Raw genomic sequence first — 16,069 nt, 5'->3', positions numbered from 1 at the left:
TTTTTTTTAATAACGAAAACATAATTAATTATACTAATAGGGTTTCTAGTTTTTCATACCTTTATTTCATCATCAATCATCATATTAAGTTAAATCTATCTCAAACACCATTGTAAGAGTAGCTTCGAAAAAATTGGGAAGAAAAAAAGCAATCATTATCCGAGGTGTCACACCATCCATCCTCTTCTTCTCCTGGTGAGGGGGAACCATGGGCGCACACGCTTCACTGCGTCTTTTTCCATCCAACCCCCTATAAAATCTCCAAATCCAACACCCCACCTCACCTCTTCCTCCTCGTCTCGTCTCTTCTCGTCGCCGGTGGATTCGCCGCCGCCTCCGCCGCCGCCGCCGGAGGAGGAGGACGAGGAGAGGGCGCTCCCTCGGGGGTGAGCATCCAGCCACCTCGGCCCGTTGCCTCCTCTTCGCATCTCGGCCCCGCGAGATTGGAAGTGAGGGCAGGGCAGGGCGGCAGGGGCCATGGCGGTCCCACTCGTGCTCGTCGTGCTCCCGCTCGGCCTCCTCTTCCTCCTCTCCGGCCTCATCATCAACGCCATCCAGGTGCGCCCGAATCCTCAGCTAGATTGGTGGCGAAATCTTTTCTTTTCTGTTCTTCCCTTGTGTATCTCAGGCGATCTGATGCGGCCGTGGCGCGAGATTTGGTTTCTTTTTCTTTTTTTTGTATTCTGTTTGCGCAAATCATTTCGTCGATTGTTTGTAGCCTCTTTCTTGGATTACTAAATTATTGTAGCTAGGATTTCTGGGTTAATTTTGTACTGTTTTAGGCAAAGATTTAGGATTACTAAATTATTTTCACTTTAAAAAAAAATTGTCTGTCACTGCGCGAAACTGTAACGAGAATCATCAAACTTTGCTTCATTTGATCTGCTAATCTGCGCGCAACTACGCAGCAAGATCAGCATGCGGCATTACCTGATCTGCTCGTATGCTCGTGAAAAACTGCAGGCCGTCCTGTTTCTCTCGATAAGGCCGTTCTCGAAGAGCTTGTACCGGCGGATCAACAGGTTCTTGGCCGAGCTGCTGTGGCTTCAGCTGGTCTGGCTTGTGGATTGGTGGGCAGGAGTTAAGGTATGTTGATATGGTCAGTGACAAAGCATCTTTCTGATATGCACTTCGTATCAAGATTTACCTGTTCTGCTAAAATGTTAAAATACCCACATTTGATGTACACGCAATGTTCTAAAGTTTATTTTGGAACCGTTGTGCAATGCAAATCATCCGTGTGAAATAGCTTCCTTTTGTCACATTAGGACAGTATAACCGAATCGGCAACCAGAACCTTCAGATCAGAAATTAACTGTTATTGCATTTATGTGTATGCCGTGCATGTTACAATTTAATAGAGCTCATTATTTGAGTTGTGAGCAGTGAGAAAAGTTTGAATGTGGACTCTCTCTTTTGATGGTTCTGGACGCCTCATGCCTGGACATTTTTTTTATAGGGTTTAGCTGCATATGCTGTGAGTCTGGAAAAACAGCCATGTTAATACTGCCACTGTTGTGATTGAATTTGGCCCGTGGAGCTAAAATTGAAATCCAACTGCATTTTTCTCTTCATTATGGCAGTAAAATTAGAGTACAGCATAATCAATCAAATTCTGGTGGCTAATTAACTAACTGTACATTATGCGAATGATCCATGTGTACAGCAATTCAGATTACAATAGAATTTACCGGCTTGCCACTTGAGCATTCTGCTTAAGATTAAATGTTTGATTTGATGTTAATGAAGCAAACAATTTTAATTTTTGCCATTTCGCCTTTCCCCTAAAATAATTTCAACCCATGTTCTGCAGATACAACTGCATGCTGATGACGAAACTTACAAGGCAATGGGTGAGGAATCAGTTTTATAGCACAGTTGATAGTGCTTACAATGTTCACCATGTCATTTATTTTGTTACAAACTTATCTGAAGAATCTTTGTAGGGAATGAGCATGCACTTGTCATATCAAATCATCGGAGCGATATCGATTGGCTTATTGGGTGGATTTTGGCACAGGTCTCATTCTCTAGTTGTTGAAACATCAGTTACACTGCAATATTTTGTTAGAAGTTCAGTATATACAGATTTGTCTGTAATATATAATAAATCATCCAAAACTTTTTTTTGTCATGTGGTCAGCGCTCAGGATGCCTTGGAAGTACACTTGCTGTTATGAAGAAATCATCGAAATTCCTTCCAGTGAGTTAGCTAGCTCATGTACATTTTACTGGAACATTTGTTTTGCAGTTCAGTCCCTTATAGACTAGTGCCGCTGACTTTTAAGTTATGTGCATAAAGCTATTATTGAAAAAAAATGTAAAGAAGGTAATAAAATATTAAACTTGCTCTTGGGACTAAAATTATGATAAGATAACATATTGCATTATTATGTCATATGTTCCTTCTCATCAGAGCTCTATGATTGTTGATGGTGAATTTGTTTGAAGCAAATTTGATATAATACCGTTAGATGATATGTTACACTTGAGATTCCACCACTCCAACCGCTAAGTATATTAATCTAAGGGTGGCTAAAATTGATATGCTTGAACTTTGTATTCAGTCAAGTGGATGTCATTCAGGTTGTAGCAATAAGTAGCAGAGTAGGTTGGCAGTTAAATGTTCAGTACCCAAAATGTCTAAGAACTAGTAGTAGAACATACATTGTGTTTCTGGTAACATAGCTATAGTTGTTCAAACTCTCTGTTACACATGAAAATATGCGTGCAACCAACTTTTATGGAAGCTGTACAATGTGGAATGGAATGGTATGAAGCAATCTTGAAGAAAATTTGATGTCCATCAACTAAGATCAGAAAAGATGTGTTCTGCTTTTGCTAGAAATCTGATGGAGAAGCAGCCTATCGGGTTCAGTTCTTTGTAATTACTGGAGATCCATAACCTAATGTAATGTGCACTAGTATCTCAGTGATGCAGACACACAGACATGCGAAGCATTCAGTTATCTATCTTCTGATATAGTACTTAGCGGTTTTGATTGCATGCAGACATGCTCAATGTTGTGATTGCATTTTGCAGGTTATTGGCTGGTCCATGTGGTTTGCAGAATACCTCTTTTTGGAAAGGAGCTGGGCAAAGGATGAAAAGACATTGAAAGTAACTTTTTTACCTCATCTACACAGTACACACATAATTCTATTGTTTGTTCTTTAACTTAGTGGTCTTGCTATGCTTATAGTGGGGCCTCCAAAGGTTGAAGGACTTCCCCAGACCATTTTGGCTAGCCCTTTTTGTTGAGGGCACTCGCTTTACTCCAGCAAAGCTTCTAGCAGCTCAGGAGTATGCTGTTTCACAGGGTTTGCCAGCACCCAGAAATGTATTGATTCCACGTACAAAGGTATGTTATTTTTTCTAGCTGAAATGATTTCTTGTATCTGGTATTCCTGTATTCTTGCATCAGAATTCACAAATATAAATCTCTTCTCCCAAGTTTTACCCTTGTAATAGTTCTGATATGAAAGAAATGAAAACATCATATTATATACACTAGACACTAGTAAACTACAGATTTCAGATGGGTAATTCTAAATGTAATAATCTTCACATATCGAGAACTGCATATTCTGTGCTACGGTTAAATTAGAGTATTTCTGTTGCATATGTTCACAGTGTGTATCTATTAAACATACGCAACTTCATAGGTGATTAGGATGCAGAATCTGTCCTTCAAACGTAGATAAATGTTACTTGTGTTTGAAATCTCTTAGAACAATACAAAGAAGGTCGAAACACTCGAATGTAAGATACATGTGTAACAACTTGCCTCGTGTAACAATGTGGGTCCTGTGCTCTACTGCCAAAATTTACATGTAATGTCTGTTGCCTGCCTAATTTGTACCTATAGTTGCTATCCGGTATGCAGTGTTATGTTTTTAGATTTTGATTGACATGAGGTCAACCTTTTCAAACTTTGATAGTTAAAATGTAGTTTATAGAACGAGACAATGAGTAATTTCATAATGATGAAAACCACCATAGCCAAAATCATGCATTGAAGACTGAGATGTCAGACACTACTACTCGTAATATTGATGGATTATGGATAAGAGTACAAAAGAGAAATAGGGGAACTCTGAAAATTCTTTTGTACTGGCTGATGGTTTCTATTCCGAAATAAACATGTGTACAGGTGTTTCAACATAGTAATATGATGATGCCTGCCTGTTTATTACCTTCCTGAAAAAGAATACCTAATACGCTAAATTTCAAGATAAATTCTTGAACTTATATGAAAAAGATTTTTACTGGTCAATTGGACATTCACAAATTGTTTTAAAGAAATAAACAAAAGCAACTAACTGAAAGATATAACTGTAATACTTCCAGTAAAATTAAAGCTTAATTGAAGTTCTAAAATGACAATTTGAAACAGCATTTTTTTATAATATATGACTGTAATACTTTCAGTACAACAGTTACTTCTTTAATCTGTTTATGGAGTGGCTGAGTGATCAGCTCCTTACAGTTATTAAGAATACATGGTTATGTCATGCATTTGGCCATGTAGTTATTTCGTATTGCAGCATTAAATCTATTTACTGATACCTCTTGTGAAAAAAATGAAAATTTCCAGGGATTTGTATCAGCTGTAACTATTATGCGGGATTTTGTTCCAGCTATTTATGATACAACAGTAATTATTCCAAAAGATTCACCTCAACCAACAATGCTGCGGATTTTGAAAGGGCAATCTTCAGTGGTATGTTTGCTAACTTCTTGGATATCTAATGGCAGACCAATCAAGAGAGTGTTGCAGAACTAAATATTGAAATTTGATGGGTTTCTTTTCACTGTTGAAGTCTTGCAAATAAATATAGATACATAGTCATAATAAATTGATTTGATTTGAAACAAATTTCCACTCCACTGTTTCTCTAGGTACATGTTCGCATGAAACGTCATGCAATGAGTGAGATGCCAAAGTCAGAAGACGATGTTTCAAAATGGTGCAAAGACATCTTTGTAGCAAAGGTGCTGAGCTATATATATTTTTTATTTAGACATCTTACAGTTAAAATGCCAAATGCATTGGTCGATCAATTAATTCTGAAGTAAATGTTGTATGTTCCTTTATTCTTAACTACAGGATGCATTACTGGATAAGCATTTGGCGACAGGCACTTTTGATGAGGAGATTAGACCAATTGGCCGCCCAGTAAAATCATTGCTGGTAAAATCTCAATACCGGAGCATTTTACTTAATTGCATAAAAGATAGTCTCTAGGTTAGAACCTAGGGCTAATGGCAGTGTGCAGACATACCAGTACGGTCTGAGTGTGAACAGGCAAATAAAAACATAGAAATGGCCCTTTTGACCATGGTTGTGATATATTTGCTCACAACTGGAGATGCATAGTGTGAGGGGCAATTTGGAGTGAGCAGAAGACAAATTTCAGTGAGCATGGCTAGCTAGTGGCAGTATTTGCAGCTGTACCAACTGTGAATATTTTTGGGTTAGCTCAAAGTCTGTTGGTCCATGCTCAACAAGTCAAAATAAAAAAAAACAGTTTAATTTTATAGAAAACATCTTTTTTAAAATTCGAAATCAGGCTGTTTGGGGTTTGTCTGGTCTGAAACTGAAAACTTGGGTCGAAGCCCCTTCCTTTGTCAGGGCCAAGTCAGAGGATCAGGGGAGGTGTTTTGCTGGGACTACCGTAAGAACACACTGTTGGTGATAGAAATGCAAAACTCAAGTACTTGCTGCAAGCCTGCATAGAACTGTTCCTTGTTTGGTCCAATACAATTACTGTAGCAACTTCCATAGGACGTCTTGTATGTATATGCTACTAGTGTTTGGTTAGTTACTGACTTTCTAATTCTGCTTATGTAACAGGTGACTTTGTTTTGGTCATGTCTCCTTTTATATGGCGCCGTCAAGCTCTTCCTATGGACTCAACTCCTGTCGACATGGAAAGGAGTCGGGTTTACGGGCCTTGGGCTCGCACTGGTGACGGCGGTCATGCATGTCTTCATCATGTTCTCGCAGTCAGAGCGATCGAGCTCAGCCAAGGCGGCTCGGAACCGTGTCAAGAAAGATTGAAAGAGATGAAGATAGAGTCTGCAGCTTATCAATGGGAGCTACCAATTAATTGGGTATTGAATTCATGTAGGCAACAAAATTGAGGGCCTAATCTTTCCTGTATAATGCACCAAAAGGGTTCTTACAGAACTGAATGCCTGAATAGAGAGATTCTAGGAGATTTGGTGAACTAGCAACTCTGAGCTCTGTTGTGCTGTATTTTCAGAGAATGTTTTTTTTTGGCAGAACAGGAATTGTACTACTTGTATTTATTGGAACTTCTACATCAGTCTGGATTTGTTCAGAAGACCTTTAGTGATTTATGTATCAGTGAAACTTATATCCTGTCTCCACCATTTGCATGATTTCTCAAAAAGTCACAACCATGATCATTCACGGTAGAAAGAATGCCATGATCATGTCTTCCTTTATCTGTCAGAGCTAAACAAATTTAGCACTTTATCTGTCAGACCTAAACAGATTTAGTTAGTTCCCTTTAAGTATGAAAGGGTTAGGTGGTTCAATTTAACTGAACTCCCTTTGGATTCATAATTCAATTCTTTGGTTCGGTCGGTTCTATAATTCTAGATGCTTCGGATAACGTTGAGGCCAAACTTTTATAACTTTAACTATAAATAATTTCTAATTTAATCTAATTTTTAATTTAAAGACACTAGAACAACGTATATAGATTCGTTTTACTAAGTATTATAATAAAATGAAAAATTATTTATTGCATATATTATAATAGAAAAACATAGTCAGATATATTTTGGAGACTGTGTCAATGTCTAAAACGTCACGAATTATGGAACCAGAGTAGAATCATAAAGGCATTGGGATCGAGACATGAAAATGATTACTTGCTTGGCCCTTTTCTAACCTGAATGGAAAAACAGAATAGAAAAAACGTAGAAAAGACATATGATTCTGTAAAAAGAGAATACATGAATAATTGTTTGATCGGATAAGGGGAAAAAAAGAATAGGATGAAAGAGATAAGCCTCAAAGGAAGTTTTCTAAGATGTTGGAGTTTTTGCTAATTTTTCACCAAAATCTAGATGTGATGAGCCATTCAATAGGATTTTATAGGATTTGGAAAGCTCCAATCCTTTATATCAAAGGACCAAATATATTTTTTAATAAAATTTAAATCTTATCAAATTCCTTCATAAATTGTTTGATTCAAAGGACCCTAAGTGACAGTTTCTTCCCATCATAACAATTACTTCCTTTGCTTTAATAGAAGATGTTATTGACGGTTATCTATACATTTGATTATTTATCTTATTTAAAAATTTATACAAATATGTAAAATGCAAGTTATGGTTAAAGTAGTTTTAATGATAAATCAAGTCACAATAAAATAAATGACAATTACATGCTGCCTCTGCCCCATGTTATGTTTTGGCACAATATGTTTTGAGACGGAGGTAGTAATTTTTTTTAATAAGATGAGTGGTCAAAATGTATATCGAAAAATCAATAGCATCAACTATTAAAAATCAGATTGCTATATAATTTCTAAAGAATTGTCTATTAATAGCAGTGGTCCAGTTAGGAAAGCACCTTTGTTTTGCTTGCATGGATCGATTTCTACACCCCAAAAAAAAAAATCTACCACCTAATTCTCTACCTCTATGGGCAAATGAATTATGACGACACAATTCTGTCTTGGGTCATGTATTTTTGTTTAAAAAAACTTGGGGTAATCTTCCTTTTCAAATGGAGCAATTGAATTTGCAAAATGCCTTTTCAAGTTGGTTGGAATTATGGAAAAGATGTAGTTCTCTAATGGGCCATGATTTTTTTTTTTAAAAAAAAAGGAAACTTGCATTGGGGCATAACTTCTTTTCAACTGCTTCACTCTGAATTTGTAAAACTTCTTTGGCGAGCACGCTGTTTCACATCATGCAAGAGCTAAGTGACTGTTTTCATTCTGACAAGCTACATTCAGTAAGCGATCTATGGAGAATTCTGCTGTAAGAAATTGTTCATAATTTTTTTTAACTGCTCATCAGTTGAAGCAACTTCATTAACACTAGAAGAATTGAAAGCTGATACCAAACCGTTGATTAAGCATGAAAAATTAGGTTGGGCTGCATATGAAAATCAATAATTAAGAGTTAAAAGATCAGGCACCTATCACATACGGAGTAAACAGGTACTCCATCTATTCCAAAATATAAGCATTTTTAGCATAGTGACAAGTCAAACATTTTTAATTTTAACTATTAATAACAAAATTATAAAAAAGATCAATCATGTAAAATTGATTTTACTAGATTTATCATTAAACAAAATATCATAATATGCAACTTTTTTTATTTAAAACATCTTAGTTTTATAGATATTGTTGGTCAAAGTAGCATCTCGGAGACCGTGTTAGAGTAAAAAATGCTTATATTTTGAGACGAGGGGAGTAGTTCCTAATTCTCATGACAGGTTGCTGATTTTCTAATCTATTAATAACTTCAACTACTTAATTTCTAATCTATTCACAAATCACAAACTCAACTGTCTATGACTCTCCTACAAAATTCTGGAGCTTATCAGAAGGAATAGTGATTGACATATCAATTACCGAATCCCTTGCATTTGGGGTTTTTAAAAAAAAAGCTGGTAATTTACTGTACATCACAAGATGAAGATATTATTATATGTTAACATCACAATCCTCAAGCATGGCTGCAGCCTGCAGAGCCATCATCCATGTAGCCCAGCCATCAAAAGGCACATGAAGAGATGGTACAATAGCAACATTATACAAGGTAAATTATGCATGGTAGAAGAACCAGGCATCACCCACTGACCACTAGACAGACCCAGAAGAGAAGATGCAAAAGCAGCACAAAGGCAAATTGCAAAGAGCATCAGAATGTACAGATGTTCCAGCAGGGTACATACAAATAATATATAGCCTTAGAAAGCCTCAAAATGAATTAGAATATAATGTAGCATTATTATTCTTTGAGACCCAGAAGGGGCATCCCTCAAAAGTTCCACTAGGAAAAACACAGACCAGCAAGATCTCTGGTACATACACTTCAGTAAGATAAAAACCAAGAAGGGGAAAAAAATTATCATCCTGATAACAACAGCTAGCACACAATTTGCAAAACGCTAGAGCAGTTTCTACTATAAGAACAAAAACCCAAAAAGGGGGGCCTATATGGGGGCAGCGCCGCCGTACAACTGAACACTCTTCAGATATATATATCCCGCAATCTTACTTCACATCTCAACCAAGAAAAAACACAAGGTTGCCAAAACCTAAACTCGCTGTAGAAATCCGAAACCACAATCTCAAACCTTACATAAAATGGAAATACGTTTAAATGGTTCTCTGAGGATATATATCTGATCTCATTGACCAAATCCCTGGTGGTTAGCTCTATTAACTAACCCATTTCTGTAAATCATGTGAGGTTCAAAATTTGCACCTGATGCACCTGTGGTTCTCTCCTCAACCTATTTTGACAAATGTTGTATGTGAAAAAGATTCCTAGGCGGCGACATTGCTGCACAGGAGAACATAAAAGTTAGAGAGTATATATAGTGTTGTGCAATGCATGCAGAAAAACAAAGAGCACAAAAAATAAGGTTTAGTTTCAGTAATGTCCTTAGCAGTGTAATATAACGAAGATGAAAAGCATACATTCAAAATAAGATGAGTACAAGCATGTTGTAATAATTGATCTTTTTTTTTAACAAAAATCAACTTGAAGAATGCTTTGACAAAAAAATTATTACACCAGTGCCCCTAAGAAGTTCATTCTCTAAAATAAAATACTCAGGTCAGGCTTAAGTTTCCAAAATCTTATTAGGCCATTTATATTTATCTAAGATGCAAAGTTGTCTACCGTATGACTGAAGACTCAAGCTACCAAACATCCAAGGACTACCACAATTAATATTTGCATTGCGTAAACAAGCAAAATGTTATGTCATGGTTAGTTGTGGTAAGAGCAATGAATTCAGAATACTGAATTTCTGATAAGAACTGAAACATATCATTTGCAACGAAATTTCAAGTTATTGAAGCACTTCAGAATTATTCTGAATCTAAAATATATGTTTGCACCATATTTCAGAAGCTAATCATAAATAAGATTAGTTTGTCGAGTTAATGATTTCCAGCTTTGAGACTGGAATCAATGAAAAAACTAGTTATTAAAGGGACACAGTTTTCCTAAGTACCTTATAATTCTTAGCAGATACTTTAAGTTTGGTGAGTTGGTGACATAACCTAACAACTAGAAAGCTAAGAACATCCAAAAAGACTAAACAGCTAGCTGAACCCATGACCCTAGTATACCTAGGTGGTAGCCAAACATGGAACAAATGTATACTTTTGAACTATATATTGGATATATCACAGGCATATTAATGTCTAAATATAACACCGTCATGAATATGTTAACTAGAATCTCCAGCTTGATGGGACGCTACACACATAACACATTAAGCACTGACAAAAAGTTCAATAATTGGAGAAGGGAATAAAGTTTCTACACCAAGCAAGTGTTACTATCTATTACGAACCACAGGTCAAAACTGGACGCATAGCTTCTGTTTTCACAGCTACAAATTTAATTGTTGTACTACTTGGACAGCATGCCTAAACGTTGATGGGTGAATCATCCAAACAAATTGATGTCTAGTTCATAAATAATGCAATAACCAACCAAAGAATGAAATATTCAGAGAATCATCATACGCATTTTAACGTAACAGTTGCAACATTGAGTAAATATCTAACATACTCCAGAAGCAGTAAAAAACACACACTTGTTTTTCTATAAAAGGCCAAACTGCCAAGTGGTGTTACCACGCTTGAATGATCAGTGTCATCCAGTATTTTCCTAGGACAACTAACACTAGCATTATATTTGCAATGGTAAAAACATTTCCTATATAAGCATTGAATATGCATGGGTTCATCTAGCGATATTGTTTCAGCAGAATGAATATTCAATATTTAAAGACACTGTTTTCACATTGCTACCATCATAGCGGCACCACATGAAGGTAATGGTTGAAACACTAGCCAGCAACAAAATGGAACTTTAGATAAACAGAACATAAGCATTAAGAATATATCTAACCTCTATTTGTTAATGCCCCATGTAACCTGCTGAGTTCTTTGCTGTAACATCTGAAGCTGCATTCCCAAGCCCATAGCCAAATGGGCTGGTTCCATCAAGCTCAGAAGATCCGGATCTCCAAGTTGTGTCTCCATAGATGGAGCCACCGCCACCACCGCCACCTCCTCCTGATGAATCTCCAAAGTTCCTTCCATACCCATTGGTTGATTGATTGAATGTATTAACAACACCAGATCCAGCATTCCTTCCATAAGCATTGGTACCGAGACCAAAGTTGGTTTCACTGGATCCATAACCGAAGTTCCCACTGCCATAGCCTGGGCCAGCATTAGCACCTTGTGCAGGCACAGGAGGGTTTCCCCAATTCACATTGTTGTTCCCAATTCCACCAAGGCCCCCATTGGCAGATGACATGAAGGAATTAGAGCTTGCAGAGTTGGAAGAGTAACTAAGACCTGAATTACCCCATAAATTACGAGCCAGCGAGTTGAACACTGACCCAGTACTGTCATTGACTCCACCATAGCTAACATTGCTATTGTATCTACCAGAATTTCCACTGTAGTATGGATTAAGCTGCCTTCCATACTGGAGACTGTTGTTGAAGCTTGAGCTTCCCCCAATAGCAGGGTTCATCCCTGGATCAAAATTCATACCGACTCCATAACCACCACCAAAAGAAGGATAACTACTACGGCCACCCGATAGAAGCCCAAACCTTGCATCCATCCTCATTCCATAGCCACCGACTGGGCTCGGATTATAACCCTGGGTGTATCCATTGAGGAAGTTATTGGCTCTGTTCACGGCATAGTTGAATCCACCGACAGGAGAACGCATGCTAGGCCCAGGTGATAGTTCCTTAGGAACCGCGCGCTTGACCTCAACCATCTTACCGTTCAGTTCATGGAAGGTCTTGAACAATGCCTTGTCCACAGCATCCTCCGAATCGTACGTAATGAACCCAAAACCTCTGGGACGCTGCGTGTTGTGATCATACATCACCACGACATCGGTGATCGTCCCGAACTGCTCAAAGTACTTCCTGAAGTCCGCCTCCGTCACGGTGGACGCTAGCCCCCCAACGAATATCTTCTTGGTGCGGCTGGGCCCCGGCGATCCATGAGCGCTCCCGCCGCTCTTGCTAAGAGCGTGCTGATCGTCCCTGGGAACAGCTTTCTTCGCCTCCACCTAAAACAAAACAAAACAAAAAATCCCAAAAAACATTCTGAATTCCTCGAAACGACAACAATCAGTAACACCTACAAACCACCATTACATACCACCATGGATGGATCTAGCACACCATCATCATCATCATGAATCTTAACACAAACATGTTGATGTAAGCAAACAAAGTTGATTTTAATTACCATGCGGCCATCGATCATGTGCTTCTCCATAATGACCCGCTCGGCGACGGCAGGGTCAGCGAAGACGATGAAGCCGAATCCCCGGGCGCGGCCGGTGGCGCGGTCGCGCATGATGACGGCCTCCACCACCTCGCCGTACTTGTCGAAGTACTCGCGGAGGCGGTCCTCGTTGGTGTCCCACGAGATGCCGCCGATGAACAGCTTCCCGGCGTCCGCCTCCATCCCCTCCTCCTCCTTCCCCGCCCCTGCATCAAAACAAACAACAACCACCGATCCCCCACCGGATCGAATCAGATCCCGATCCTCGCCCCGGCGATCCCCGGTCGGGCGGCAGATCTAGCAAGAACCGATCAAGAACCCGCCCCCAATTCGGCACCGAAATGGGGAATGAATGAACGAACGAACGAAATGAATTTTACCGATTGATGATCGGGTTGGATCGATCCCGAGGGAGGGCGATGGTGGGAAGAAGATTCTTGCGAGCGAGGTGAGGTTGTGGGGATGCGTTCTAGGATCTTGGGGGAGGCATGGCAACCTCGCGAGAGGAGGGAGGGGAAGGAGGCCACACACCACCACCACCACCACCACCACCTCTTCTTCCTCTCCTTTCCTTCTCTTCTTTCTCTCTTTCTCTTGTTGTTGTTGGTGTTGTAGGTGTTTGTGTGTCTCTCTCTATTCTATCTCTCTCTCCTTCCTTCCCTTCCTTTGCTTTTTATTATTTATTTATTTTCTTTTCTTTTCTTTCTCTCTGCTACTCTCTCCTCTGCTTTTCTTTTCTTTTTTTTTCTTCTCCTTCCATGTCCTGCAGAGCTTTATAGTATATAGCTGTGTGTTGTGTTCTTTTTTTTGGACTTATTTTCCTTTATTTATTTTTTTCTGTTTGGTGTTTGGCTTCGTGTAACGTTTGTGATCGTTGATGTTGATACATTTATTTCTCATGTATCTTTCTTATCAGGTTATATTGTGTATTTTATGATTTAAGTTATGATGATATTTTGTGAATAATGCGATTTTGATTCGATCTCTATTGATTTAATATCTACTTGTCGCTAGGATTGTCATATTTATATTTTTAATGTACCTTAGCCCTTAACTATGATGTCGAAATACTTTGCATTGTTTTTAAATTGAAAATTTAGATTTTTTTTCCTATCTTCATGGTGCAGTTTATTTAAAAATAAGCTGCAAATCGAATCAATTGTTCCTTTTGGTCTTTTTCCGAGCTGCAAATGTTCTTCTCGTGTAATGTGGCTTGTTTTCTACGCTATTACTCATGCCATCTCACCACATTGTTTTCCTTCGATGCTCACGGTATTGTTTCATGCTCATAGCTTTTCTCCTCCACTCCCACATTCTCCACGTACTCTGACGTGTAACGCGCGGTGTATTGTCCGTTTCGCGCGAAAGTAACTGCATAGTTTTGTTTGTTTCCATATAAAGAGATAATCATATCTTTTTCCACCTCACCATATATTTGGCTTCTACGCGATGTGCACTGGTAACGTTTTAATCAATTATTTTTATATGCAAAATCAATTACATACATTTATTCGCTTCAAATCATCTTCACGCGTGTTTCAGCCCATACACGAGAACCATGAGTATAGGGGAGGACCAGTGGCAGAAAGTTAGTCACGAGAATGGTAGATGGCATAATAGAGATACATTCGTCTTTCATTGCCATGCATTCTACTTGTACTTGTGAGGGGTAAAAACGTCATATCGCGTACGTGGCTGTCAATAGCGACCAAGGCGGACGGAAAACGATTGAGAATTGACAAAAGTGTTAAAAATGGGAACGGGGTGAACTTTGGGTGCTATTAAAGTGAACCGGTCTACGCAAAGTCAGTCTTGTAATTCATGGTACAAATATACTATCAAATCTCATCGACAAATGTTTGTGTACTCCTTGTGTTTGTCTTTTCTTAGGGCCATTTCTACGGAATCTAAATGTTCGTTAATGTTCTTGACGCGTCAAGCGCACACCTCCGAATACAAAATACTTATCACCAATCGCCCATTGTCTACTCATTTTCTTCCAAATCCACTCCTATCTAAGAACACATATATGACCTTTACAATGTTTACATCCACCTAGAAATTGTTAGGAACACAAGAAACCGACCTCTTGATGTCTTTCTATTGAACAGGAATATGTGTGTCTCCAAAATTTTGTTGGCATTTATCTAAATCTAGGACTAAAACTCCAGTTAGTACTTAGTTGAGAGAATGTCCACCTATCTAAGACATTTTTCTTTTATCACCAAGAACAAGGAGTAATTTACTCATCCCTCATGTAACAAAATCAAGAAATATATGCATGCATGCAACTAATGATTATTAAGATGGCTATTTGGATTCCAGTCAACAATTTAATTTAGCACATGGAGATTACAAATATGACCATCCTCATTTAGAAAAACTAAAAAAATGGAATATGCTTAACACTTTTGGATAGAGAGAGTATATATATAGCTTTCCACCAATTTGTATGGACTATGGATTGGCATATTGTCAATCTCCATTCTTCCACCCTAGATTGTTGCATGAGACGCTAAGACTAACATGTAAATGAAAAGGACCATCTAAAATTTCTTAAGAATAACCATACAGCTAGCAGGAGATCTATGTATTTATATCTTTACAACATATTTGATGTTTTGCAAAAAAAATTGTGCCACGCCCTTAGAGAAAAAAATTCAAGATGAAAACAATCCAAAAGAAAGATATACATATTAAAATATCAATTTACTATATCGTCTTATATTTTAGTCTTCATTTCATCAACTGAAAAACCATGTTTATTTTGAGCCCATTTTTCTTTCTGTTTTATATTATTTTTTACACACATTTCATCATGTAATTCATTCATGTACTGTTAATTTGTACTGCCGTTTCTTCTTGGGGTTTCACTATTTTCAGTACCATCTCATCCTAACGACCAAGCTGTAGATACTAGATGTGCATATGGTTTTTTTTTTTACGGGTAGATGTGGATCTCTGATGAGATCTTCAGTGTGGAATAGTATGCAACTTTGGTATTTTCTTCTTGTTGTTTTCTTTATGGGTTCAAGTGCAAATAGGAGTTGAAACGTTGGATACAACTCATGGGCATTTTCGGCACTTTCAATTTGGCATGACAACATCACCATGTGGAGGTTAATGATACATCTCCCATAGCTATTAGTAGGGTGTTTATGTTAAGATCACACGTCATTTTCTTGGAGGGAATGATGGGTAAATTACTTTTTAAATTACTGGTACAATTTATCTAGGTACAAGCAAATTTCTATATATGTATCATGCATATGCAAGTTTTAGCCTTCGAGTAGGTATTAATTAAGGAGAGGGGTCAAAATATATGGCCTCATCTTTTCGCTTATGCTTATACTTATCGGCTAAAATTTAAATTTTCAACCTTAAATTTGAAGTTGATTTTAAGGTTTTTTTTCATCGTAGTTTATTTTTAGCCGTTGCTTTTAGATCGTAAGAACACATATATAAAAGTTTTACTCAAATTATTTTTGTTTGCAAATATATCTGT

General features: G+C 37.9%; 2 protein-coding genes across 2 annotated transcripts; one reads left to right on the top strand and one right to left on the bottom strand.

Moving 5' to 3' along the window:
- The first annotated feature begins 210 nt into the window (after positions 1 to 210).
- LOC4350987 (1-acyl-sn-glycerol-3-phosphate acyltransferase PLS1) lies at positions 211 to 6,393 on the top strand. The gene is made up of 11 exons (XM_015762363.3): positions 211 to 558; positions 964 to 1,086; positions 1,814 to 1,853; positions 1,947 to 2,020; positions 2,144 to 2,203; positions 3,044 to 3,121; positions 3,204 to 3,362; positions 4,599 to 4,724; positions 4,904 to 4,996; positions 5,112 to 5,195; positions 5,859 to 6,393. The coding sequence occupies exons 1-11, from the start codon at positions 478 to 480 to the stop codon at positions 6,063 to 6,065; spliced, it is 1,125 nt and encodes a 374-aa protein (XP_015617849.1). The 5' UTR covers positions 211 to 477; the 3' UTR covers positions 6,066 to 6,393.
- A 2,568-nt stretch (positions 6,394 to 8,961) lies between these two features.
- On the bottom strand, positions 8,962 to 13,093 carry LOC4350986 (heterogeneous nuclear ribonucleoprotein 1). Its single transcript, XM_015761543.3, has 4 exons — positions 12,945 to 13,093; positions 12,526 to 12,770; positions 11,153 to 12,343; positions 8,962 to 9,565 (listed from the first exon to the last, which is right to left on the bottom strand). Exons 2-3 carry the CDS (start codon positions 12,745 to 12,747, stop codon positions 11,162 to 11,164), a joined length of 1,404 nt encoding a protein of 467 aa, XP_015617029.1. The 5' UTR covers positions 12,748 to 12,770; positions 12,945 to 13,093; the 3' UTR covers positions 8,962 to 9,565; positions 11,153 to 11,161.
- Between the last annotated feature and the right edge of the window lie 2,976 nt (positions 13,094 to 16,069).

This window comes from Oryza sativa, chromosome 11, assembly GCF_034140825.1.
Source record: "Oryza sativa Japonica Group chromosome 11, ASM3414082v1".
NCBI classification, from domain to species: Eukaryota; Viridiplantae; Streptophyta; class Magnoliopsida; order Poales; family Poaceae; genus Oryza; species Oryza sativa.
The sequence above is the reverse complement of the archived record's forward strand: the minus strand, read 5'-3'. Positions and strand labels throughout refer to the sequence as shown.

Coding starts and splice junctions, on each gene's coding strand:
- LOC4350987 (XM_015762363.3), top strand. CDS start 478: ATGGCGGTCCCACTCGTGCTCGTCGTGCTCCCGCTCGGCCTCCTCTTC. Junction 2,204..3,043: donor AATCATCGAAATTCCTTCCA/GTGAGTTAGCTA, acceptor TGCATTTTGCAG/GTTATTGGCTGGTCCATGTG. Junction 4,725..4,903: donor TGAAAGGGCAATCTTCAGTG/GTATGTTTGCTA, acceptor CTGTTTCTCTAG/GTACATGTTCGCATGAAACG.
- LOC4350986 (XM_015761543.3), bottom strand. CDS start 12,747: ATGGAGGCGGACGCCGGGAAGCTGTTCATCGGCGGCATCTCGTGGGAC. Junction 12,344..12,525: donor ACATGATCGATGGCCGCATG/GTAATTAAAATC, acceptor GTTTTGTTTTAG/GTGGAGGCGAAGAAAGCTGT.